Raw genomic sequence first — 24,753 nt, forward strand, 5'->3', positions numbered from 1 at the left:
CTTCGTATTGCTTTTAATAGGTACTTCAGCACATGCCGTTTCCCCGCTCCTTCACTTTGGGTTATTATTGTGTCCACAGAGGAAATATTAACCCCTTCCTGTGCCGGCTGGTCGCCCCTCCTTCCTGCTTTCTGCTGAAACCAGGTAGGCTGCAAGTCGTCAGTGTCGCCGCAAGTGCGCCCAGAATGAATGGGGGACAATCGGGTGTAGCCCTTAAAAAAAACCAATCCTTTCGAGACGCTTTGCGTATCACAGCGATCCATCTCGTATTGTAAATTTGTAAGCGTTATTCAATCTGGATGTGGTATGTCTGGCCTTCGGATCCAGTCCGGGGGGAAAGGAGAGAGCGGCGGAAAGTCCCCTGCCCCCACAGCATATTATGAACTCCTACCTAACGAGAACAATCTGTCTGCAGGCCGCAGCCCAGCCACTCTCCGGGAACCTAAACAGGCAAAGGGGGTGGAGAGCGGTCGGGTAGAGGGAAGGAGGGATTTGTCCTCGTACTTAACTTCTTTTTTCACCGTCCAGATTGAGGATAAAACCGTCCGCGCTGAAACTGGAGAAGCCGCGTCGGGGGGCGGCGGGCTGACATCTTCTCTGCGCGGCCTTTTCCAGTGTCCTCATACGCACTTCGAAGACCTTTTTCCCTCGTCGGCCTTCCTCGGATACGATTCCGGGGGGAGAGACCCTTTGTCTGTGTCGGCCCACATCGACCGGGCGGGTGAGTGAATTTTGCCATGTTTTTGTTTTTGTCTTTATAACCTCTATTTTGTCGGTCTCTGAGAGCACACAGGCTTAGCGGGAGGCCGTGTCGCAACACATGACGAGTAACAGGCGGTCAGGCTGGGTCATGATGCACAAAGGCCAGTGTGTAGCCGCAGGGAGCAAGCACATTAAGAGTTACTGGAATGACCTCGCTTAAATTACAACCTAAAGAAAAAAAGACGGAAACAAAGGCAGGATGGAAGCTGACGTTACAACAAAGAAGGTACTTTTTGACGTGGAAAAAAAAGAAAAAAGAAGACATTTGTAAAAAAAATGATTGAGCAAAAAGACCAGACCTCCTGCCTTATCAACAAGAGGTCTGGTTCGAGTGGGTGATAAATTACAAATACTACCATCCCCCTTTCCTGGGTGAGTGGCGAGCGGCACTTCATGTGGGTCAGCCTTGCACGCAGATGTGGTGGAGGAGGATGGGAGCGCCGCTGGCCTGGTCGCAGAGCTTCCAATGACCTCACAGCACCGCTGAAGCAGTGCGCCACACTGTCAGTCACATGTTGAACTAACTTAACTCTCTGCTTTGCTCGGGTGAATAGGTGCATCCTGAATGAATTTGATGGACTTTTTTTTTTCTTTCTCAAATTTTTTATTATAATACTATTACACGAGGACTATTTGGCATAGATGTTGGGCTGGACACCTAGATCTAGATCTTGCAAATGTAAGCAGAAAACAATGAACTACACTGCTGTCTGTTAAGTAACAATGTGCTCTGTTATTTGCAGCTCCTGTGGGAAATGATGCGTTCGATGGCCCCTCACCTCATTGGCCTTTCCGTGGTCTTGTGGTCCTGCGGCACTTTGGCCACACCTTTCCCTCTCCAAATTATACCGGAGGGAAGTGCAGCTGGGGAAGAGCAGTATAGCCCGACGTCATCACTACCAGCCTTTTTCGATGAGTACCAAACCACCCCCGGCGGCAAAACCCGTGCAGAAACAACCTTGCTGGATGAGGTCATCGAGTTACTGCATAACAACTTGCTTTTTCTCCTCGTCGGAGTCACTCTCCTCCTCATCGTTCTCCTGATCATCTGCGGCGCGGTCTTCCTGAGCCGAAGGCGGCGGGTCAATACCTACTACCCTTGCGCTTTTCCCTCAAAAATGTACGTGGACCAGAGGGACAAGACGGGGGGCACTGGGCCCTTTGTGGAGGTGCCGCAGAAAACCTCCAAACGGCCGGAAAACGAACCGACAAACTCTTGCAAGCAGCTGCAGGAAGACATCATGAGGGCGGCCAAAAGCCTCCGGACGCCGATCAAATCTCCCGGCGAGAGAGAGGAGCCGAGTGAGAGAACAGCCGATAGCGTTTCGGACGGGGAGCCGCCAAGTCCCGGCAAGCACAAGGAGCCCCCGGCAGACGCGGCCGCAGAGGTGAGCAACGAAGAGCTGCCTCTGATCTCTCCAGAAAAGACTGAGAGCCGCGGAGAGGTTCCGGAGTCCCGGCCCGGCCCGTGTCCCCTTCAAGTCCAGCCCGACAGGCCCGCGTCGCAGCACGTTCACGCCGACTCTCCCACGCTGCAGTTGATCACGGGCGAGAAAACCGCCTTTTAACGGATCCGTGCAGCAGCGTCCTGTGTATTTAGTCGAGCACTACATCCGTTGACAATCTTTGAAGAAAACATTTGTTTTCTAACAGCTTTTGTATATACTGCCGAAAATAGATAAAGTAATTGGATATTCTTACATGTATCTTTGAAAAGGGTTATAACGAAGTCTAGATTCCGTCACACATGGAAATCTAATCGTCTTAGTAGTCAAACTGTATGGAATTACAAATTGTGTAGGCCTATATCACGACAACATGAGAATACGTTATGTAAACATCTCATGGATGTGTATACCTTAAAATGTATGAGAACATATTTATTTTATGTATTTGAGTAAGTAAAACCCATTTATACACCAAGTATCTTGTTATGTATTCAGAATTGTTCAGCCTTCGACAAAAAGAACAAGCAAACAAGAACATTTGGTGAAGCTCATTTTATTGGAGGTTGACATTATATCCAAACACCAAACAGTGATCTACCGACAGACCTTCCCAAGGTTTGAGGCCAGTCTGGCTGCGTTGCATGTCGAGGGAGCAGTGTGAAGACAAAATACACTGAACACCTTTGCTTTGGTCATCATTTTCACCACCCCTTACAAAAAAAAAGTAATAAACAAACCTTAAATTGACGACATGCATTTATTTTGCTCCTTTCACCACTCACTGAAGTAAAGCTTGACTTGAAACCAACTGACCTCGTAAGTGCTTAGGTTGTGCGTTTACATGACAGGCTAAAGGGTTGAAGGACCAGAGACTCCACAAGGAACGCTGTAACTACTTATACATTTCCATTAACATCGGTGGTCCTTGTGATATGAGGATAGTGCAACTAGAATTAAGGACTGCTATGTTCCCCTTTGTGGGTTGAGTCAAGAATAGGGTTGTGCAGGACCAGACAAAAACACTTTTAATTGGTGGCTACGATTGCCTCCTGCTGGTCGTCTTGTTGTTTGAGACGATAATCAGCCAGGGCGGCCTTGATGGCATCTTCTGCCAGCACTGGGGAGGAGGAGCGAAAATAAATATGAATTAATAGAATACTAGAAAACAATATGCATACCAAGTTTGAAAATTACTACCAAATTCAATGCTTTAGACAACTAATACCTTGAAATGGGGACTTACTAGAGCAGTGGAGTTTAACCGGAGGAAGATGCAGCTCTTTGGCAATGTCAGTGTTCCTTATCAGCAAGGCATCATCAATCTAAACAGTTTGAATGATAAAATATTGTATAATAATATTATAATAGCATATATCCGGTATTGCATTGCATCACCGCATGAGAGATTACAAAACAAAACACCAAAGCAGGAAATGTCATGTGCAGACTCACAGATTTGCCCTTCATCCACTCTGTGGCCAGGGAGCTTGATGCAATGGCAGAGCCACAGCCAAATGTTTTAAATCTGGCATCCATGATCTTCCCCTCATCATCAACCATGATCTGTCAGAGGGAGAGTTACCATAAAGCCAGTTCGTTTGTCAGCTCTAGAACAATATAGCGAACTTATTTAAAAAGGTATCATTATGTGACACGAGCAGTACCTGAAGCTTCATCACATCTCCACAAGCCGGTGCACCCACCAAGCCAGTCCCAACATTCCTGGCCTTCTTGTCCAGTGATCCAACGTTTCTTGGGTTTTCATAATGCTGCACCACCTTGACAAGTTAAGATGAGGAGTGTTGTGTATTTGGAAATGCCGTTAAACCAGGTCATATGTTCCCCTCGTGAATACATTCTGGCAGTGTTTACATAAACTACAGTGCTGAATTAAGGCAACATCCTATGATAAATGTTACTTTGGGGTCGCTAGAATGAGGGCTCTATCAACCAGTGGTCCAATCTTGTGTTATTAAAGAAATAGAATTTTAGCATTGCATAAGGGAAGTGAAATAATGAGATTCAGATAAGGACCCATTGTCTACATCGCACCACCCCTATCGCACCACCCCCCCCCCACACACACACACCCCACCCACCCAAAGTTTCTGCTTAGTCAGTGTGACTCTCGCATTATTGTATGCAACGAAATATCTTATCCTATAAAAGGTAAAAACCCCTGTCATCATGACAAGCAGAACTCTTACAGTTTTGGGTATATTTAGACAGGTGGAAAACAAGTACAACCAAGTTTGTGGCTTTTGACGCATATCTGCAACTTTTAAGCACACTTGTAACACAAACAAAGCCCTTGTAAAACCACCTATAATAATACAACCTCTCTAAAAACGGGAGTGTGTGACATTGAAATACATTGGCCACATATTTTATCAGCTGGCTACTAACTGCTTGGTTTAATTCACTACTATCGATAGATAGATAGATAGATAGATAGATAGATAGATAGATAGATAGATAGATAGATAGATACTTTATTCAGTATTTCAAGTTCTATAAGATTCCACAAGTGTATTTATGAATTAAACTGCAATTATAACAAAGTGTATTCATGATATAACGTGTTTTTTGGAACAGGCTTCATTACTTTCCATGCTGAACAGCCTGCAGCTTGACCAGATCATCTGCTCCGTATTAAAGTGCTCGGTCTGTTGTGGAACAAGATTAGTGAACCCACAGGTGGCTTATTAAGGAACACCAACGAGGTGGTTTCTGTTTCTCGTCCTCCCCAAAACTAACGGGACCTGCGTCGACGCTGGATTCCAGTCCCGGCCAAAGGCTCCAGGTAAATTACAAGCACTTTACCAGCAGCAAACACACTGTTCCCTCCTGACCCCGACACAACAACACGGCTGAACACATACGAACACAAAATGCAAGGTTACCTTCTCGTGGTAGCCGCACTGGGCTCTGAACTCCGGGGCAGAAATCCTCCTGTTCACCAAAACAAGGGGAGTGACGCACCTCTTGGCAAGAGCGCCAGCCATGCTGCCTGGAAGTGGTGACGCAGATAAAAAACAGAGGAGAACCGCGGCCGCCTGCCTGCCTGCCTGACTGTCAGCCGCTCTGCTGCTCCGCTCGCCGGGTTTGAGGGGGAGGAGCTCCCCGCGCCGCTGTCCGAGGTGCGGCTCTACCGTAATGGCGGGAAAAGCTGGGGCCTTCCCCGGTTAGTGGGAGGAGCTCTCCGGCGGTGTCGCCTGCTAGTACGGTGTTACCTTAGTGACAGGAAAAGCTGGGAACGTCGGCGCACCGCGCAGTGTTGTGCTTTCGAAACGTTGGCGCGGGTTGGATTTGTTGTCCGCTGGTTGAGTACGCCTATTTGGCATACAAATTACATGAACAATATCTATAAATAAAAATACAAACAAATAACAATGGGGCTGGGGATGACGTGTGGAACGGCATGGAACGAAATCGTGCGTATTGGGGACACTTTCTCCGTGACTCTCAGAGCCGGCCATGGCGATACCAAAGCTTTTCGTCGGTGAGCTTTGCACGCACCGCGGCGATCTCCTCGGGATGGTTTTATTTTGCCGCTGAGCTGGTTTCAACAGTCAGAGTGCCCATGCCGACCCCTGTCCACCGCAGTAAGCGTCTACAATGGGTGTGTGAGCGTCAGAACTGGACCATGGGGCAATGGGGGAAGGCGGCTTGGTCTGACGAGTCACGTTTTCTATGACGTCATGTAGATGGCCGGGTGCGTGTGCGTGGTTTACCCGAGGAAGAGATGGCACCAGGATGCGCTATGGGAAGAGGGCAGGGCGGTGCAACCCTTTCACAATATTAGGAAGGTGGTTTTAATGTTGTGGCCGATCCTCGTATAAATCTCACGACAACAAAACCGCCATTGGGTTTTGAGTTTATACGTTTTGCAGAAAAATAAACACAACAAAAATGTAGGATAAACAAATAAACAAAAAATATATATGATTACGTTCAAATACATAATTATTTTGCTGCCGACCCTTGGAGACCACGGACCTCAGTTTGGAAATCCCTGTACCCAGCTCATCTACACGTCTACTGTTATTTCCTCAGTTGTAAGGACCTGGCCGTGCATTTCTCACCCTGTCACGGTGGTCACACATGACCACTATAACATTCTGACACGGATCTAATAACCATCGCCAATAAAATAAAATTTGAAAAGAATAAATAAAATATTAATTTGAGCTTCAGGTGGTAATGGGGTTTATGAACACTATGCAAGAAAACTCAATTTTTATACAAACTGAACTCATCCACTGAATAAGATAGGACAATGCTACAGGAACTGTCACTGCCCAGGGAACAGAACTGTTTGACGTGGACTCGAAGACTTGTCACTTGGAAGTACTGCACTTCACAAGAGACACAAGTTGAGTCCTCAGGACGGTTTTAAGGTATGTATGATAAATGTCCAGGTTGAATTATTTTACCTCTGTATGTTTGTTTCACCTGTCGACTTTAGTTGCATATACTTCCCAAATACGATAATTGGATATTCTTCCATGTATCTTTGAAAATGGTTATAACAAAGTCTAGCTTCCTGCCAAAGATCACACATAAAAGTTTAAATGTCTTAGTAGTCTAACTGTATGGAATTATAAATTGTGTAGGCCTATATCATGGACATGAAAATGCTTCATGTAAACATCTCATGTTGTGTATATTTCAAACGTATGAGATTTTTCTGATGTATTCATAAGTAAAGCCCATTTATACACCAAGTAACTTGTATATATTCATTATTGTTCAATCTTCAAGAAAAAAACGAACAAACAAAAAACATTTGGTGAAGCTTATTTTATTGGAGGTTGACAAGACATCTAAACACCAAACAGAGATCTACCGACGGCCCTTTCCGAGTTTTGAGGCCAGTCGGGCTGGGTTGCATGTCAAGGGAGCAGTGCTGAGGGTGAACACAAAATACACTGAACACCTTCCCTTTGGTCATCATTTTCACCACCGCTTACAAAAACAAAGTAATAAACAAACCTTAAATTGACAACATACATTAATTTTGTTCCTTTCCCCACTCATTCAAGTAAAGCTTGACTTGAAACCAATTGACCTCGTAAGTGCTTAGGTTGTGCGTTTACATGACAGGCTAAAGGGTTGAAGGACCAGAGACTCCACAAGGAACGCTGTAACTACTTATACATTTCCATTAACATCGATGATCCTTGTGATATGAGGATAGTGCAACTAGAATTAAGGACTGCTATGTTCCCCTTTGTGGGTTGAGTCAAGAATAGGGTTGTGCAGGACCAGACAAAAACACTTTTACTTGGTGGCTTCGATTGCCTCCTGCTGGTCGTCTTGTTGTTTGAGACGATAATCAGCCAGGGCGGCCTTGATGGCATCTTCTGCCAGCACTGGGGAGGAGCGAAAATAAATATTAATTGATAGAATACAAGAAAACAATATGCATAGCATGTTTGAAAATTACTACCAAATGCAATGCTTTAGACAACTAATACCTTGAAATGGGGACTTACTAGAGCAGTGGAGTTTAACCGGAGGAAGATGCAGCTCTTTGGCAATGTCAGTGTTCTTTATCAGTGAGGCATCATCAATCTAAACAGTTTGAATGATAAAATATTGTATAATAATATTATAATAGCATATATCCGGCATTGCATTGCATCACCACATGAAAGATTACAAAACAAAACACCAAAGCAGGAAATGTCATGTGCAGACTCACAGATTTGCCCTTCATCCACTCTGTGGCCAGGGAGCTTGATGCAATGGCAGAGCCACAGCCAAATGTTTTAAATCTGGCATCCATGATCTTCCCCTCATCATCAACCATGATCTGTCAGAGGGAGATTTACCATAAAGCCAGTTCGTTTCACAGCTCTAGAACAATACAGCGATCTTATTTAAAAAGGTATCATTATGTGACACGAGCAGTACCTGAAGCTTCATCACATCTCCACAAGCCGGTGCACCCACCAAGCCAGTCCCAACATTCTTGGCCTTCTTGTCCAGTGATCCAACGTTTCTTGGGTTTTCATAATGTTCCACCACCTTGACAAGTTAAAATGAGGAGTGTTATATATTCGGAAATGCCGGGTATATGTTCCTCTCGTGAATACATTCTGGCAGTGTTTACACAAACTCCAGTGCTGAATTAAGGCGACGGTATATGCCAGATCATCTGCTCCAAGTGCGTATTAAAGTGCTCGGTCTGTCGTGGAACAAGATTAGCGAACCTACAGGTGGCTTATTAAGGAAAACCAACGAGGTGGTTTCTGTTTCTTGTCCTCCCCAAAACTAACGGGACCTGCGTCGACGCTGAATTCCAGTCCAGGTAGGCTCCAGGTAAATTACAAGCACTTATCCAGCAGCAAACACACTGTTCCCTCCTGACACCGACACAACAACACAGCTGAACACACACGAACACAAAATGCAAGGTTACCTTCTCGTGGTAGCCGCACTGGGCTCTGGACTCCGGGGCAGAAATCCTCCTGTTCACCAAAACAAGGGGAGTGACGCACCTCTTGGCCACAGCGCCAGCCATGCTGCCTGGAAGTAGTGACGCAGATAAAAGAAACAGAGGAGTTACCGCGGCCGCCTGCCTGCCCGTCAGCCGCTCTGCTGCTCCGCTCGCTGGGTTTGAGGGGGAGGAGCTCCCCGCGCCCCGGTTCGCGGTGCGGCTCTACCGCAATGACGGGGAAAACCGCGCGCTTCGGCGTAGCGCAACCCCAATGTGCAGATATACAACGATATATAAATCTCACAACAACAACAACAACAACAACAACAACAACAACAAACAACAACAACAAAAAACATTCACTAGTGAGGCTGAGTTTATACATTTTGTAAAAAAAACAAACAAAAAAAAACAACGAAACATGTATGATGAACATAAGATTAAACATTCAAATACATAGCTATTTTTCCCAGGCAGTAGCATTTTCGCTCACGGACCGCAGTTTGGGTAGCCTGGCATAGGGAGACTAATTCTCAATTGCGTATTCATTTGGAATCTCTTCGATCATTTTAGATTTCCAAGGGGCGTTACCAACGGGCGCAGATTCTAAAACCAGAGCAACGGAACGTGTGACGTAGCGCTCGGTGAAATATCCGCAAACACATTTTCGTTGTCACCAAAAATACAGAACACCGGCGGGAAAGCGAATTCACCAGACCGCGTCAACGGTGCGCATCTGCATCGTCGTCGTACCAAACCCGGCCCGTATTGGACGAACGGCCGTGATTGGCCCGACCCTGGCAAGGCCGGGTGGAAATATGTTTGAATGGGAGGGTGGAGCCCCTGTGCTCAACCCATCTACCTGTATGCTGTTATTTCATCAGTTGTAAGGACCTGGCTGTGCGTTTGTCACCTGACCATCGACATAACAAAAAACGTGAAACGAATCAATAACATATCAGTTTGCGCTTCAGGTGGAAATGGGGTGAACCTTCAATGAACGCATCATTACTTCAATGATAATAAGCTTCATTATGGACAATATGTACATTTTTATACAGACTGAACTAATCAACTGAATGGCAATGATTCAGTTCAAATCTGGTGGGGAAAGTATTGATTTCACAAGAAGGAAATCTTACAGGAACTGAATTGTCACTGCCCAGGAAACAAGAACTGAGACATTTCATCAAGTGAAGAGGATGCAAAGACTTGTTAGTCTGAACTTCACAAGAGACAAAAGGTGAGTCCTCAGGGCGGTTTTATGATATATATGATTAATGTCCGGGTATAATTATTTGCTTTTTTCACCTACGTCTACTTAATTATGAGGCATATTTTTCAGGAGGAACCATTATAATGGAAGGATTGGAGGATTATGACGTTTTTGAAGATTACACTCCAAACAATGGGACTGATGACAACGTATCTTCAGCTGGTCTAGGGACCTTCAATGGCACAAAATCCTTTTTGGATTACACTCTGTTGACTATGAATATTTTAATTTCGGTGGTCGGCCTTGGTGGAAATGCAGTGATAGTTTGGATAGCTGGTTGGAAAATGAAGAAAACTGTCACGACTACCTGGTACCTCAGCCTGGCCATTTCCGATTTCTTTTTCTGTGCGTTTCTCCCTTTGGAAATATCCTACGTGGTCACCTCACACTGGCCTTTTGGACTGGTGTTGTGTAAGCTCACCTCCTCCGCTCTTTTCCTCAACATGTTCAGCAGTGTGTTTCTGTTGGTCCTGATCAGCATGGATCGCTGCGTAATGATACTGTTTCCCATTTGGTCACACCATCGCCGGACAGTGCAAACGGCGTCCGGCGTTGTAGTCCTCATGTGGGCCCTTTCGGCGATCCTGACTTTGCCCTCCCTGCTCTACAGACAAACCAAAGCCCACGGATCCGTCACGCAGTGCTACACCGAGTACCGTGGTTCACTTTCTAGACACAAAGCCGTGGCGGTGACTAGATTCGTCTGCGGATTCCTGATTCCTTTTCTGATAATCGTCTGCTGCTGCTTGATCCTCTGTATGAAGCTCAGAAGATTATCCATCAAGTCCACAAAGCCTTACAAGGTCATGTCCGCGCTCATCTTGTCTTTTTTTATCTGTTGGATTCCCTACCACACCTTTGTTCTTTTGGAGTTTGATATTGGTAACCACAGCGTGGGAAGTATCCAAGCAGGGCTGAAGGTGGGGGCTACTCTCGCCTCGGCAAACAGCCTCCTGAACCCGGTTCTCTATGTGTTTATCGGTAACGACTTTAAGCAAACCCTAAAACTGTCTTTTATGTCGAGGATAGAGAACGCAATGGTAGATGGTGGTCGCACTGCGAATCCTTCAAGATCTAAGTCAGTAGAAATGTAAAGGGCTGATTGTAACATGACTGTATCAATTGTGTTTAAAAAGGTTTTGATTGTTAAGAATTTTATTTCTCGAGTAAGGGTATACATATATATATATATATATATATATATATATATATATATATATATATATATATATATATATATATATTTTTTTTTTTTTTTTTTTAATTTTTTTAATAAATATATGATTCCCATTATCACATTTAATCTTGGAGGTTTTATAAAGCATATGTTATCCTTGTTCTTTCAAAAAGAATTGTAAATTAAAGACAAATTAACCAACATATTCTCAGCCGATAAAGTAATAAAGAAAGGGCGGTACCGTTAACCTGGTACATATTCATACTGTTGTATTTTCCAACAGAAAAATGCTACCTTCCAAAGCAAAGACTAATAAAAGAGCATACTCATAATGTTGGACAGTAGTATAGTGTAATAATGGGATTATATATGTTTTACATTTTACAGCTTCCTCCACCGTTCAGACTTGTTTTGGCCTCTTAGGGGTTGTTTTGTGAAAAAACAGCCATCGACTGGAAGTGGAGCTGGGTTGAAAGGAAGTGAAAGTAGCATTTGAGAAAACAGCCAACGGGTTACACAATAAGCTGGTGCTTAAAAAAACAACAATAAAAAAAACAGAATATGCTGATCTTTCAATTACCAAAAACATATACTCAATAGTATACTTTATTACAAACATATATTACATGCATATATATAAATATAGCATTACAGTAATAGTAATGAAAATGTATATAATAATATCATAACAACATTCAACAATGACATTTTCGGTTTCTTACGCGTATGAGCAATTGCATAGTCACTGGCCACCCCAGATTTCCAGGTTCAGCTGTGCAGTTTTGATGTCATTTGGCGTCATAGCGCCCCCCGTTTTTGGTTATTTCCTTGTTTCCGTCTGAAGTGGGTGATGGGAAGGCTGAGGAAAAAAAGGGTGACAATAGGCAAGAAGGGCTTGAAAGAAAAGTCCGCAAGAGCATGCACACATTTGGTGCTGTTGGAAAGACAAACTTCTTATCTTTGTTCTGAGTCTATTCCTCCTTCAGTGAGATACACATCCCCTCACCTGTTACCCATCGTCTTCCTGGAGTTTTCGCATAGGGACCTTAAAAAACTAGCAGTTTAGCCGAGACCAAAATGAAAAATGTAATTTAGATGTGGGTTAACGCACAGTTAAATCTCATGAGTGTAGTGTCTCTCTGCGTTGTGTTGCTATAAAGCCACACCAGGAAGCTTCTTTAGATGATGTTACTTTTACTTTCCGCCACCAAACCCCACCAAGGGGTCAAGGGGTAAACACAGACAGTGCCGGTGTAATCATCAAGAATTTAATCAGCAATTAAATCTCCTCAAGCCATTTTGGAACCAAACGCGCGTGGTCGCCAGGGTGCGGATGGTGAGTCATGTGAGAAGACCTCATCATGTGAGAAAACTCAGCAAAAATAATAATGACGTCAAGCCACACACGCAAACCCTCAGCCATCCCATTTAAAAAAAAAAAGGCCAGTTTGGTAAATAAAAGTGATAGCATTTTGATTCAAAATGCATATAAATAAATACATATAAATATAGCTGCAGGCAGCAGTACGAGGGGTCCAGTGTAGTCGACCCTTTGTTAAAATTTAATGGAGGGGTGTGCGTTGGCTCCCTGTTCCGGTGTGTTTTGTGACTGCAGAAGTTAATTTGTTCCGGCCTGGTTACGGTGTAATTCTATGATGGGGCAGTGTTTGCGGCTGTGGGTGGGTTTCCCACACTGCAACTTACAGTGGTTATCATTCTGAAGTAGGAATGCATGATTATGGCTGAAATTATAATCACAGTTATTTTAGTCAATATTGTGATCACGATTATTTATCACGATTGTGAATCCATTTTGGGGAATGCAGTTGTTTAATGCAACTTTGTAAATCAACAAAAAAAGTGCCTTCACAATAATAATGTATTTTATAAACCTATAAATAAATAAACTAAGGTAAGTGGTTTAATTGACTTAACTTTTATTGTAGAGGATATATAATGAAGTGAATTGTGTGTCGTTGGCTACACCAAAAAAACAAAAAGAATGAAAATATTTCAAAACACATACACAATAATTCCTAAGCTCCTTGTATTATGTAATAACTTATGGTTATTGTTACCAGTAATTATAATTCAGGAAGTTTGTATACATTGAAATCTCTGGAATTTCTATAAATTCTGAAAGTGATGTTATTGGGTTTCTATTTTGTAGAACTTACTCTGGAGCATGTCAGTTGTCCTCAGAAGCAAATACACTACTCACAAAAAGTTTGGGATATTTGGCTTTTGGGTGAAATTTATGGAAAATGTAAAAAGTTCACGCTACAGTGATATATCATGAAAGTAGGGCATTTAAGTAGAAGCATGCAATGGTGATTTCCTCATCTCAAACAATTTATTGAAACAAAAGCCAACAACAGTGGTGGGTTTACCACAACAAAAAATGTCAATGTCTCAATAACTTGTCATGTGCCCTTGAGCATCAATTACAGCTTGACAACAACGTCTCATGCTGTTCACAAGTCGACTTATTGTCTGCTGAGGCCTGGCACCCCACTCTTCTTGAAGGGCGGCCCTCAGGTCATTGAGGTTCTGGGGTACAGAGTTACGAGCCTCTACACGGCGACTCAGCTGATCCCATAGGTTTTCTGTGGGATTCAGGTCTGGAGAAAGTGCAGGCCACTCCATTTGAGGTGCCCCAGTCTCCAGCAGCCGTTCCCTAATGATCCCACCTCCATGAGCTGGAGCATTGTTGTCCATGAAGATAAAATGGCCCCTGCACAATGACTGGATTAATGATGTTATTCAGGTAGTATGGGCTTGTCACTGTACCATTCACAAAGTGTAGGGCAGTTCTGTATTGACTAGACACACCTGCCCACACTGTAACACCACCACCACCAAAGGCTCGTCTGGTGACAACAGTGGCTGATGCATAGCGCCCTCCTTGACGTCTCAACATCGTTGGCGTCCATCATTTCTGCTCAACGGGAATCGACTTCCATCAGAGAACAGCACTGAGGCCCACTGGTGCCTCGTCCAGCGTAAATGCTCCCTGGCCCGTGCAAGACGATGATGCCTGTGCCTGGTGGTGTGGTCAGGTACCCTTGCAGGTCGTCTAGCACGCAGACCACGCTGATGTCAACGGTTTGGAATGGGCTGACGTAACACTTGGGTGCCTCTCACCTCCCTTAAATGTGCCTGGAGTTGAGTGGCATTCATCATCCGGTTCTGCAGGGCACTGTTCACAATGAAGCGCTCATCAGTGTGGGATGTGGCCAAAGGACGTCCACTTCTATGCCTTTCTGTGACTCTTCCGGTCTCTCTGTATTTCTGTTGCAACCTGCTGATGACACTCTGTGACACTCTAAGCTCAGTGGCCACTTCCCTCTGAGAACATCCTGTTTGAAGCCTCACAATGGCGAGGTACTGTTGATCAATTGTTCTGTGTTGTCTTGGTCTCATGATGTCAACATGTTTACAGCTTGATGAAGAGGACTTTAAATACCAATTCTAATTGAACCAGGAAATGTATTGGTCGATTCATGGATCAAACATGGATGGATCAAAGTTGTGCAAAAAGTACTGAAACATTGAACAGTTGGACATGTGCATTCAAAAGTTTAGAGAAGGTCAAATTAAGTTCACCTGTAAAGGTTATAGTGCATTTTAGGTTCATCCTGAAATTTCACCTGAAAGCCGAATATCCCTAACTTTTTGTGAGTAGCGTATATTTATGAAGTTTAATAAGCTGTGCTTTGTTTAATCCAATAGTCTTCTTGTAATGCTTAATTTTTTCAATAAAGTTTTTTAAAGTAAAGTTTATTATAATAAATAAACTTATAATAAGTTTATTAAAATAATACCTCTCTCTTTTTGACTCTGTATGGTTAAGAGTTTGTATCTTACATTCCTTTAGTTAAAGTCCCATCTCGGCTATATCTGTGCTTCAAGGTATCTTGGTAAAGTTTGTTGATTTAAGGGATTTGTGTGCGCCGTCAATTTGCACATGAGCGCAACAACTTCTCTGTTGTAACATACGTCTGTGCGTTGCGCCATCTTGGTAAGGTTGCTCTTGTTGCTCACAAACTCCATCCACGACACTAAACCGATCTGGATGAAACAGGAACAACGCCATGTTGGAACTGCGCCGAATACAAATCGTATTCATATGTCTGTGGGTTCGTCGGATCCATGACATCCATATTGTTCTACAGGTGCGCCATTGGTAAGGACCCGGCTGTTGACCAATCACTAGACTGCAATGCTATCATGTGACCTGTGCGCGCTGTCATTTGCACATGCGCCAATGATGAAAAAAAAAATGCAGTTTTTGACTAGATTATTTCACAATAATGGACCGATCTGGATCAAATTTGGACGAAGGCATGTCGGAACTACCCCAAATACACATTTTATTCAAATTGTCTGCGGATCCATGATATCCATAGACTACTGACGGCAGTTTTTCATTAACAAAAGCAATACAATTAGGGGCTAGACCCCTAAATAGCTAAATATTGTAACCTATGTTTTATCAGTGGCCCATCCCTCAATTCTGAGTCTAAATACAATGAATGAATACATTTGGTTTTCCTTGTCATTATACCAGAATTGTCATGGGTTCACTCAAATAAAACCACCAGCAGAGATCGTTATGTCTAGATCAGATACGACGCTAAGGTTTTGTGGGCGTGGACAAAACCTGACGCGTATCCTCTATATGCCTGTTTGTTTTGGAGGGGGGGGGGGGGTTCTGAATTGACACGAATTACATAACTAATTTTATTTCATCAAACTGATGTAATGAACAGCCATACCGCCAGACAGTGGCCCCGAAAACCATGCCCATAAACATTCTGTCCTGGCGATTTAATCCAGGCAGCGTTCAAGTCGGGCCCGGAGAGGAGGAGACGTCGGCATCCGCTGTTATGCCGATGTATCCTATCAATTGGGGAAATGTGTGGGTTGGACTGGGATAAAACCACAGCTACAGCCAGTGTTTACAGTAGCCGACAGGTCCCACAATTTCCACATTTCCGTTAATTGCAGCTATTACAACGACGACAGCCGCCGCCGCGCGAGCGGTCGGGTTAACGCTATGTTTCGGTGAGACTCGAACGCAGCAGCGCCTCCGGTTTTGTGCAATGGCGCTGTGATGCAACCAGTCACCAGGAGCCGGAGCGAACGTCCCCACTCCGGAAGCAGAATAGTTCTTTATGTTTGAGGTTCATCTGCCTTTTCTCCGCCTGGGTGGGTTCGCGGTGGGGGCTGTTCTTTTAATTGCCGCCGATGTCCACCCAACAGCCGTTTTGAATCCTCACCTATGCGAACGAGCTTCGGTTAGCATTAGCAATAACAGAGGGCAGGCAGCTGGTTATTTCCAGCTTGTGGTGAAAGCTTGGAGTCTTTTTTTTTTGTTAGATTCGGTCCTTGACTAGTCATTCAGTAAAAAAGGGGAGTATTTTATTTCCCCCGACTCTTTGTGCGTTTGGTTGAGTTTGTGTAACGTACGGGTGAGTGGGAGGAGGGGACTTTCGGCGTCAGGGGAGTCGGCGCAGCTCTGACGGACAAGGAATTATCGCAAAAGAAGACATTAATGGCGTCCGAGTGATCGCTTGAGGCGGGTGGGTGCAAAGTTTGTGTCGCAAACGTAATTCTGTAAAATATAAATATATATATTTACGTTGGCGGGGCGCAAAGTGTACACCGGTCACACTAGACACGGATTACGTCAACTGCCTCCGCCACGTTTTCCACAATTACGTATTCCTCCGTAATGATTATCTGTTTGGGTCGAAGGTTCACTCGCTCGTCCGCCCCTGCGCCCAGCTTTTGAGTCGTTCAAAAGCATCGTTCGCGGCGAACGAATCGAATCGACTCGAAGCGAAACGACTCTTGCGTCACAGTTTCCGGCTGTTTACGTTGCCTTTGCTTGCAGACGGTATGGATCCCCGGGTCGCCGTGCACCGCTCCCACACGCGTCCACCGTGCCGATCCTAACTACCGCGACGCTTCCTCTGCCTCCGTTTCAAAAGGCCAGCGGTCGACCGCAGCACCTCCCTTCGGCCCCCCGCCCTCTCCCCCGTCGATCTCCATGGCGAGCGCTGCCCCTCCGGCCTCCGGCTCCACCGAAGCCCCGAGCCCCGGCGGCCCACACGTGAGCGACGGCGGAAACCAGGACAGTACGTTCGAGTGCAACATCTGCCTGGACACCTCCAAGGATGCGGTGATCAGCCTGTGTGGACACCTTTTCTGGTAGGGATGATCCATAACCCTGTGTCCATATATTACTGTATCTATCTATCTATCTATCTATCTATCTATCTATCTAGCTATCTAGCTATCTATCTATCAATGGAATGATCCATGGAAATGAACAGTGCACCAGCGATGTTTGTGGGCAAAATAACTGTCCATCCGATCTCAATGCAAATTATATTGGTCCTAATTCTTCAGACTATTTACAGTAATCATGATCTCGTGATCATGACTATTATTGTGTGTCACGGTACACCGGTTGTATTTCCATATTGCAACTATTCAACACCCAAATAAGAAAGCTAGACTAGATAGCTACTGTAGCTACTCACGGGATGTTGGTTTAGTTTATCATTTTTTCCCCTCAATTTTACTCAACCTGCTAAGTAACTGATTCATAAATATTATAAACATCTTGAACACCTTTATTGGAGCATTGTTCTTAAATGTTTTATGTGTACTTAAAATATGCAGACTTTCTGGCCTTTTTTAAATGAGGTTCTGTCTTCACGATACTCAACCCTACTCTCCTTCTTCCCCCCGTTCAGCTGGCCTTGCTTGCATCAGGTAGGATTTTTATTTATTTTTTACCTCCAGAGGCCCAAGCTTTACATACTAAAGCGTCAGTGAGGCGTGTCAGTTTAAGCATTACTCCTGATGTTTCTCAGTGGTTAGAGACCAGACCAAACAGACAGGTGTGTCCAGTGTGCAAGGCGGGAATCAGTCGGGACAAAGTCATCCCCCTGTACGGCCGCGGCAGCACTGGCCAGCAGGATCCCAGGTGGGCAATTCTTCTACATTTCACGTTTTAAGTGTCCTATGTAATTTTCACATGCCAACTAATACGTCGGTATCAAAGATATTGATGACATGTTCTAGGTAATGTTTGTGTTGAACAATTTAAGGTGTTTTTATAGGACTTAAGGGCACAATGTGTGATTTCTGCCCGCTAGGGGTCTCTCAATCAAAACAGTAACAAAAGACAAGTTTGCATCCTGGAAAACAGTTGTCCAATTTTCCAGTCATGGAAAAAACATGGAAAATGAGAGAGTAAGTCAAATGTCCTGGAAAATAATTTCAACTTTCCCCTATTTCCGTTTATGAGCTACTCCGCAAAATGCATAACATTGCCATCTGAAAGGAATAAGTTATGTTCAGGATCATATTAGCGTTCAAATGATAGTTTATGCAGGAGTGTTTTGGAACAGGCTGCTCCCGGTTATGTTGTGGAACCGCTGTGAACCCACACAGGTGTGTGTCACATGGTTGTATCAAACGGTTGCATCATTTTAAATTGGTTATATTAGGGTCTTTGTATTAAGCATTAGTTAATAGCTAATAAGGCCCTAATAAGTCTTATAGGATGCTTATTAACATTATGTGTTAATAACATTATAGAAGTGTTAATAATAGCATCATAAACATGTTTATTGTTAGATTAAAAGACATTAAACACTAATAAGAATCTTATTAACAGTTTATAGACTGCTTAAGAACATTAATAAAAGCGTTATAAGTTTATTAAAATTGAGTTCATGTTTAATTTGCTCTGCAGAGTACGTCCTTCCATTCAAGCAGATTTCCAGTGAACTTGCCAGGGTCGGGCCAATCACAACAGTTTATCTAATATCGGCCAGGTTTGGTGCGATGCAGAGGAGAGCTTTGAGGTGTTTCCGTAAACAAACAAGATGGCGGCCGCTGACATAGAATAGTCTGTTGAGTCCGCTAACGTGACAGTATTAAACAAGCTGGACGGTATATTTTCTCTTAAAAGCTTTTGTTGACAAGAAAGATGTGATTGCCTTACTTTCGATGGGATTTGGTAAAAGTTTAATTTACCAACTCACTCACTCAGCACTATGTCACACCTTCCGTTGTTCTGATTGGTTGTAGGTCTATCCAATACTCTGATTGGTCTTAGGTTTATCCAACTGTGTCCAGGAATATTTGAGTCTGCTCCCGTTGGTAACGCCCCTTGGAAATCAAAAATGAACTGAGACATTCCAGACGAATATGCATTTGCGAATTGGTCTGGCGAGGCCAGGCTGACTAACCTTTTATGTCGTTGTTAAGCCTTTGCTCAACTTTTTTTGTTGCTTTATTAAGGTTAAGATGTACTTTATTTTGCATTTATTAGCAGTTATCTATGCACTTACTAACAGTTAACATTTAATAACACTTAATGTTACTAGTATGTGCTAAAGTATGGTTTGATAAACTGAAAAGCTTCAGTAGTAGTTGATAATCCTGGCAAACTTGACTAACTTTGAATCTGAGGCAAAATTGTAGACTACCATTCAGTTACTGATGTCCTGGCAGGAATGGTTAATAGTTCATAAGAAAAAAGGGTACGGGTTATAAATTATTATTAATAATAATAATAATAATAATAATAATGATAATAATAGTACATTTTATTTACCTAAATAAACAAAGTAAAATAAAAATGTTAGAACAATATTAAAACAGAGCATTTAAACAAGGCAAGAAATAAAAAAGTAAAAGATAATGGTAAAAGTAGTGACAATTAAGGGTTATGCACTTAAACTGAAATCCAGAGGTGGGTAGAGGAGCCAAAAACTGTACTGAAGTAAAAGTGTTGAACTTTATAAAATATTAAAGACTGAAGTAGAAGTAGAGGTCGTCATAGTAGGAAAGTATATAGTGCAAAGACTACTCAAGTACTGATTTACTTCATACGATCTGATTTATTGTTGAAATAAGCCGAGGAGGATGAACAAAAATGTCCCGATGCCCAAAATAGAACATTTTAAATGCTCGTCCAATCGAAATAAACAAAATATAAAATAGCCATGTGCAAGTGTGTCAAGAGACCAGGGATGCAACGCTACACGGTTTGTTATCGAAGCGTTCTGTACACCCCCTACGGTTCAATACGCACACGTGAACCGCGCTATTTCGGTATCAACGGACGCGCTGGCGCAGGGTACAGGCGTGGCGTGCCGTAAGTGCTGCTTCCTGTCGAATCCACTGTTGGAACTCCACCGGCCGTGTCAGCCGAACGGAGCCGCACAGCTTGTCTCGGTTTTTAACAGGAGGTCGATTCTCTTCCAACTGCGTGCGGCTACGCAGCCTTTTCAATAGAAACACGAGATAAAAACCACATAAAAATGTTTTTGTAAAAACAGCAATCAAACAAAGGTGTCTAGTCACATAATAACCCCAAGGGACGGCTGTGTCCCTCTTTATTACGAACATCTTGTCACCACGTCTTTTACGAACCATCAGATTGTTTTGAACAGCTCTTGTATGAACCAAGGGAACAGAGTTCCGCTCGTGATGAGCCATTCCCTTTTTTTTTTTTTTTTTTTTGTCAAGTTATACAGTTTTATGTTGTGTTGTTAGTTTAAGTGGCCGTCTCCTGCCACCGGCAAATGTTTCCCCCTCTATGTACGGGACAGCCTATGCTCCTCCCTGGCCGGGAGGTGCCCTGGCTGAAAAGGAGCTCAGCTGTCACGTCAGGTTCACAAAGTCAAGGCACATATGCACTGGTCTGTCTGTGAGGTTTTCTTTTATTATTATTATTATTATTTATGTGTGAAAAATACTGTTTATACCTGTTCTACACAAAAACAACTAACTATAGTTCTGATTTATTTTCATTTTTTTATTGTGAAACGTTTTTAAAACATTATATATATTAATAAATATTAACGAAAATTTACAATTGGATTATCCATTATACTGGACACCTCTCCTCCAATCAGATGCACTTATGCAAATTATAACAACACAACACTGTACTTTATTTTTTGAGTAAGGCAGGTGCCAGATACTGTTGCTGGCTCTTTTTTTTTTTTATTACTTAGCCTAATTTTTATTTTCTTTTAGCGAAAGAGACGAGAGAGAAAGTAAGAGAGAAAAGAGAGTTGAGGTGAGAGTTGCCCAAACCATCATGTAACTTGGTTATACTAATCAAATGAAGTGCTGTACATCTGCACGTGTGTTTGCATCATTCTATGATCAAACTGTCATCATTTCTGAGCATGTAAGAGAGGATTTCATGGATTATGCAGAGAGCAAAGTTATGCACAGCTTTTAAATCAGACTTCCTCAGAGGGGAACCTTTAAGTGTACGGCGCGATCCCTGTCTGTCATACCAGCTAGATCATGGCTGAAAATTTCCTGGAAAATGATCTCTATGATGATAGATCACATTCTTTACATTTTTTTTTTTCATGTTTTTTTATTTTTTTTTAATTTTATTTATCTTTTGAAATTGTATTGTGAGAAGCCTCCCTTGAAATGATCTCTCGTAGACCGTTGATATTGCCAAAGTAACTTAACTTTGCCGTATTTTGTCATTGTTAATTCCATTTGATTGGGTGGAAGCGCCATTGCTTACAAAATATGGCAAAATGAAGTACTTTGTGTCCTAATTAGTAAACTGGATGAAACCCAATGTGTCACAGGTTCCTTTAAATATACTTAATGAGATATCCTCTGTTATAGAGAACGGACCCCTCCAAGACCACAAGGGCAGAGGCCGGAACCAGAAAATCGAGGGGTAGGTGCTGTACTATAGACTGTGATGTTGTGCTTAATCCTCACATGCACTCTGAATGCATTTTGGGGGGGGGGGTCTTCTACCAGTGGTTTCACATGGGTTGTTGAGCGGTTTTAACCATTCATGATGAAACTATTACACCGGATGGGGTTTTGTTATTGCTGCATACTTGCTCTTAATTCATTCGGAAAATGGCATTTCCCGACGGGGAATGTTTTTCCGGGCAGAAGACATTTCCTGAGAGCAACAACTAATTGCATTGGCTGTTGCATCATATCACCCTTTGTTTTATGCTCTTATCAAAATGAAGACGCGGATTAAAATCAAGGTGATGAATGAAAAATATCTTCACGCTTGATATTTCTAATACAGGGTTTTCAGGGGTTCGGCTTTGGAGATGGAGGATTCCAGATGTCGTTTGGAATTGGTGCCTTTCCGTTTGGTATTTTTGCGACAGCTTTCAACATCAACGATGGACGACCACCGCCAGGTACATGCTTTTGTACAACGATCCCTCTATCGGCATGCCTGCAACCGATTGTTGTTCGTTCGGTTATTTTACGACCTGTATTAAAAATGAAATTTGACCCCGCAGCTGCCCCTGGGACTCCGCAACACATGGACGAGCAGTTTCTGTCGAGACTCTTCCTCTTTGTCGCTCTGGTGATTATGTTTTGGCTGCTAATTGCGTGATTCGCCAGATACCGAATTTAAACACGCTTTTGACAAACGCCAAAAGAAGAAATCAACATTATAATGCATCATCCCTGAATTGATCTACTCAACTGGCAGCCCTATTATTATAATTATTATTTTATTTTTATTATTATTATTTTTTTTTACAGTCTAGTGAGTCTCACCTTTACTTAAAATGACAAAGTGTTGCTGAATTAATGATTGGTTGGTTTGTCGAAGTAGCAAAGCCATTTTAAAGGTGTACCGGTATTAGGCGTACACATACAATAAGATAATAATAAGACATTATTTGGATGACGCCTACGTCATCGGTTTGCACTCAAAAACGCTGCTCAAAACTCAGTCAACAAAGCTTAAAGCTACTGGAAACTCGAAAATGTCAATTTGTAATGATATAGGTGTTTGCGGTGTTGGATGCCATCAGCTCCTGTAATTGTTAACAACTCTTCAGCAATTCCTTTCTCTTTCTCAACTAAACACGCTTGCTCCTTAGGCCGAAGAGCGAGCTTGGAGATTTTGGCCTCCACCTCGGCTGGGCCTGGCGGTAGCTTGTAGTAAACCAAGAATGTTGCAAACAAACTTGATTCTCAAATTTAGCGATTTTTCTTTTGAAAACTAGGAAAAATCCAGAGATAATCTATCTGCATATGAAAGGAGCTTCTCCTGCACCTGGTGAGCTTATATAATTTAATTTTTAGATCAAGATTACTGTAGCTTTAAGCAACATTGTTGAATTTTTAATTCAAACCTGTCTTATTAACTTTCTTAATCAATTTCACACTGTGCAGTTTGTTATTCGTGGTATTTTGTTTTCGATTGCAAAGATCATTTTCACTCATCGCTATTATTTTTTAGGCGAACTAGAATGCATGTCTAAGGGCCTAAATCACTTTCAAGGGTTCTATGAAGGTCGTTCTTTGGATTAATAAAAGAAAATAACTTGACAGATGCCGATTTATCTATGCATTTCTAAACAACTTGATCTTTTATATCACAATTTCTAAACTGCTTTTGTTTGGCCCATATGTCTTAGTGCCATAATCATGCACGTATTGGATAAAGTTAAGCTGTGATTGGACCTAAACTCAAACAGCCGTCAGTACTGTCTTGTATCAAGAGGTAATTGAAAGAATATATAGCCGTTGTTCAGTAGCTGTTGTTCACAAGATAAATCTAATATACACCATGCATATTTAAAAACAATAGCTAAATTGAGTTAGCCTGTGTATATATCTCTCAAGTGAATCAGTTCTCCTTATGCAAGGCCCTTTCAGAGAACTTCACACATGCTCACGTTGTTCCGCACAGAGAACATGTTATGAACTCAACGTGTCATGTTTTTGATTCACACAGCGCGGACTGTGCTCAATTGGTGACCATTTACAAACCAAAATATGTGCTCAAAGTTCGAAATTGCTTCTTAGTAAGTCATTTCCGAAATTTAACTGTTTGTGATTCACATGTTCCTTGCCTGCTTCGTAAGTCTGAAAAAGTTTTGTTTTCGTTTGGAAATTCTGGTGAAATCTTTTGTCAACATTAAGTCAACAGCACGTAAACAGTTTCTGAAAGCTTTCCAATGTACCGCAACTTTATATCAGCAAATGTCCAAAAAATTTCAAATTTCATGTGTTCGCTTAAAAAAAAAAATAAAAAAAAAATGATGTACCCCGGGCAATAATTAACTGATACAGTAATGGATGGATGTTTTTCTGTTTAGCAGTGTTACTGTCATTAAATAGAAAATGCTATTGAATACTGGAGTTGAAATAGAGATGGATAGCTTGCATTTTTGTAAATGTCATTCTATCAACACCAGTGCTCTGTAAATAAAGATGAATCATTGTGTGATCCTGGTGTATTTTTGACACGTAACCTTATGCGTCCGCTGGGTGCAGCGGTGTGAACCTCAACTCGGTGGCGCTGCCGGGCTGCCAGTTTGGTTGTTCCAACGGAAGACGAGCTACATTGAATGTTTGATTGTCTGCTAACACAAACGCCCAATAAACCTCTCAAACAAGTCACACTGTTAGAAAATATATATATATTTACACATAATTTAGTGTTAAAGAACATAAAAAAAAACTAAAAAAAAACATGACAAACTTGAACGAAGACTTCTCGGTTCGGTCTGCTCCACAGGCAGATTGCATGCACTTACACAACGCGTGTAATTGGGCGAAGGTGAGCGGCTTCTCCGCTTCC

General features: G+C 42.6%; 4 protein-coding genes across 7 annotated transcripts; 3 read left to right on the top strand and 1 right to left on the bottom strand.

Moving 5' to 3' along the window:
* Positions 1 to 441: 441 nt before the first annotated feature.
* Positions 442 to 2,685, top strand: tmem119b (transmembrane protein 119b). The gene is made up of 2 exons (XM_080017807.1): positions 442 to 721; positions 1,506 to 2,685. The coding sequence occupies exon 2, from the start codon at positions 1,518 to 1,520 to the stop codon at positions 2,328 to 2,330; it is 813 nt and encodes a 270-aa protein (XP_079873933.1). The 5' UTR covers positions 442 to 721; positions 1,506 to 1,517; the 3' UTR covers positions 2,331 to 2,685.
* On the bottom strand, positions 2,372 to 5,303 carry iscub (iron-sulfur cluster assembly enzyme b). Its single transcript, XM_080017808.1, has 5 exons — positions 5,114 to 5,303; positions 3,875 to 3,988; positions 3,663 to 3,773; positions 3,454 to 3,532; positions 2,372 to 3,327 (listed from the first exon to the last, which is right to left on the bottom strand). Exons 1-5 carry the CDS (start codon positions 5,213 to 5,215, stop codon positions 3,236 to 3,238), a joined length of 498 nt encoding a protein of 165 aa, XP_079873934.1. The 5' UTR covers positions 5,216 to 5,303; the 3' UTR covers positions 2,372 to 3,235.
* Positions 5,304 to 10,146: 4,843 nt separating this feature from the next.
* On the top strand, positions 10,147 to 11,079 carry LOC307243008 (chemerin-like receptor 1; the record flags this gene model as incomplete). Its single annotated transcript, XM_080017658.1, has 1 exon — positions 10,147 to 11,079. The coding sequence occupies one exon, from the start codon at positions 10,147 to 10,149 to the stop codon at positions 11,023 to 11,025; it is 879 nt and encodes a 292-aa protein (XP_079873784.1). The 3' UTR covers positions 11,026 to 11,079.
* Positions 11,080 to 16,179: 5,100 nt separating this feature from the next.
* rnf185 (ring finger protein 185) lies at positions 16,180 to 24,569 on the top strand. Of its 4 annotated transcripts, none has more exons than XM_080018070.1 (7): positions 16,180 to 16,319; positions 17,105 to 17,324; positions 17,876 to 17,894; positions 17,996 to 18,108; positions 21,801 to 21,855; positions 22,228 to 22,345; positions 22,451 to 24,569. In XM_080018070.1, the coding sequence occupies exons 1-7, from the start codon at positions 16,286 to 16,288 to the stop codon at positions 22,546 to 22,548; spliced, it is 657 nt and encodes a 218-aa protein (XP_079874196.1). In that variant the 5' UTR covers positions 16,180 to 16,285; the 3' UTR covers positions 22,549 to 24,569. The 4 variants fall into 4 exon arrangements, with proteins under 4 accessions (XP_079874196.1, XP_079874199.1, XP_079874197.1 ...); XM_080018073.1 differs by having other exon boundaries at positions 16,209 to 16,294; XM_080018071.1 differs by lacking the exon at positions 16,180 to 16,319 and adding an exon at positions 16,342 to 16,693.
* Positions 24,570 to 24,753: the final 184 nt, after the last annotated feature.

This window comes from Zeus faber, assembly GCF_960531495.2.
Source record: "Zeus faber genome assembly, chromosome: 17".
Taxonomy (NCBI): Eukaryota; Metazoa; Chordata; class Actinopteri; order Zeiformes; family Zeidae; genus Zeus; species Zeus faber.

Excerpts from the sequence above, each read along its gene's own strand:
- tmem119b (XM_080017807.1), top strand. The coding sequence starts at position 1,518 with ATGATGCGTTCGATGGCCCCTCACCTCATTGGCCTTTCCGTGGTCTTG.
- iscub (XM_080017808.1), bottom strand. The coding sequence starts at position 5,215 with ATGGCTGGCGCTCTTGCCAAGAGGTGCGTCACTCCCCTTGTTTTGGTG. Across the intron at positions 3,989-5,113 it reads AGTGCGGCTACCACGAGAAG|GTGGTGCAGCATTATGAAAA; the intron begins GTAACCTTGCAT and ends TAACTTGTCAAG. Across the intron at positions 3,533-3,662 it reads AGTGGATGAAGGGCAAATCT|ATTGATGATGCCTTGCTGAT; the intron begins GTGAGTCTGCAC and ends CAAACTGTTTAG.
- rnf185 (XM_080018070.1), top strand. The coding sequence starts at position 16,286 with ATGTTTGAGGTTCATCTGCCTTTTCTCCGCCTGG. Across the intron at positions 16,320-17,104 it reads TCTGCCTTTTCTCCGCCTGG|GCCAGCGGTCGACCGCAGCA; the intron begins GTGGGTTCGCGG and ends CCGTTTCAAAAG. Across the intron at positions 22,346-22,450 it reads CGATGGACGACCACCGCCAG|CTGCCCCTGGGACTCCGCAA; the intron begins GTACATGCTTTT and ends TTGACCCCGCAG.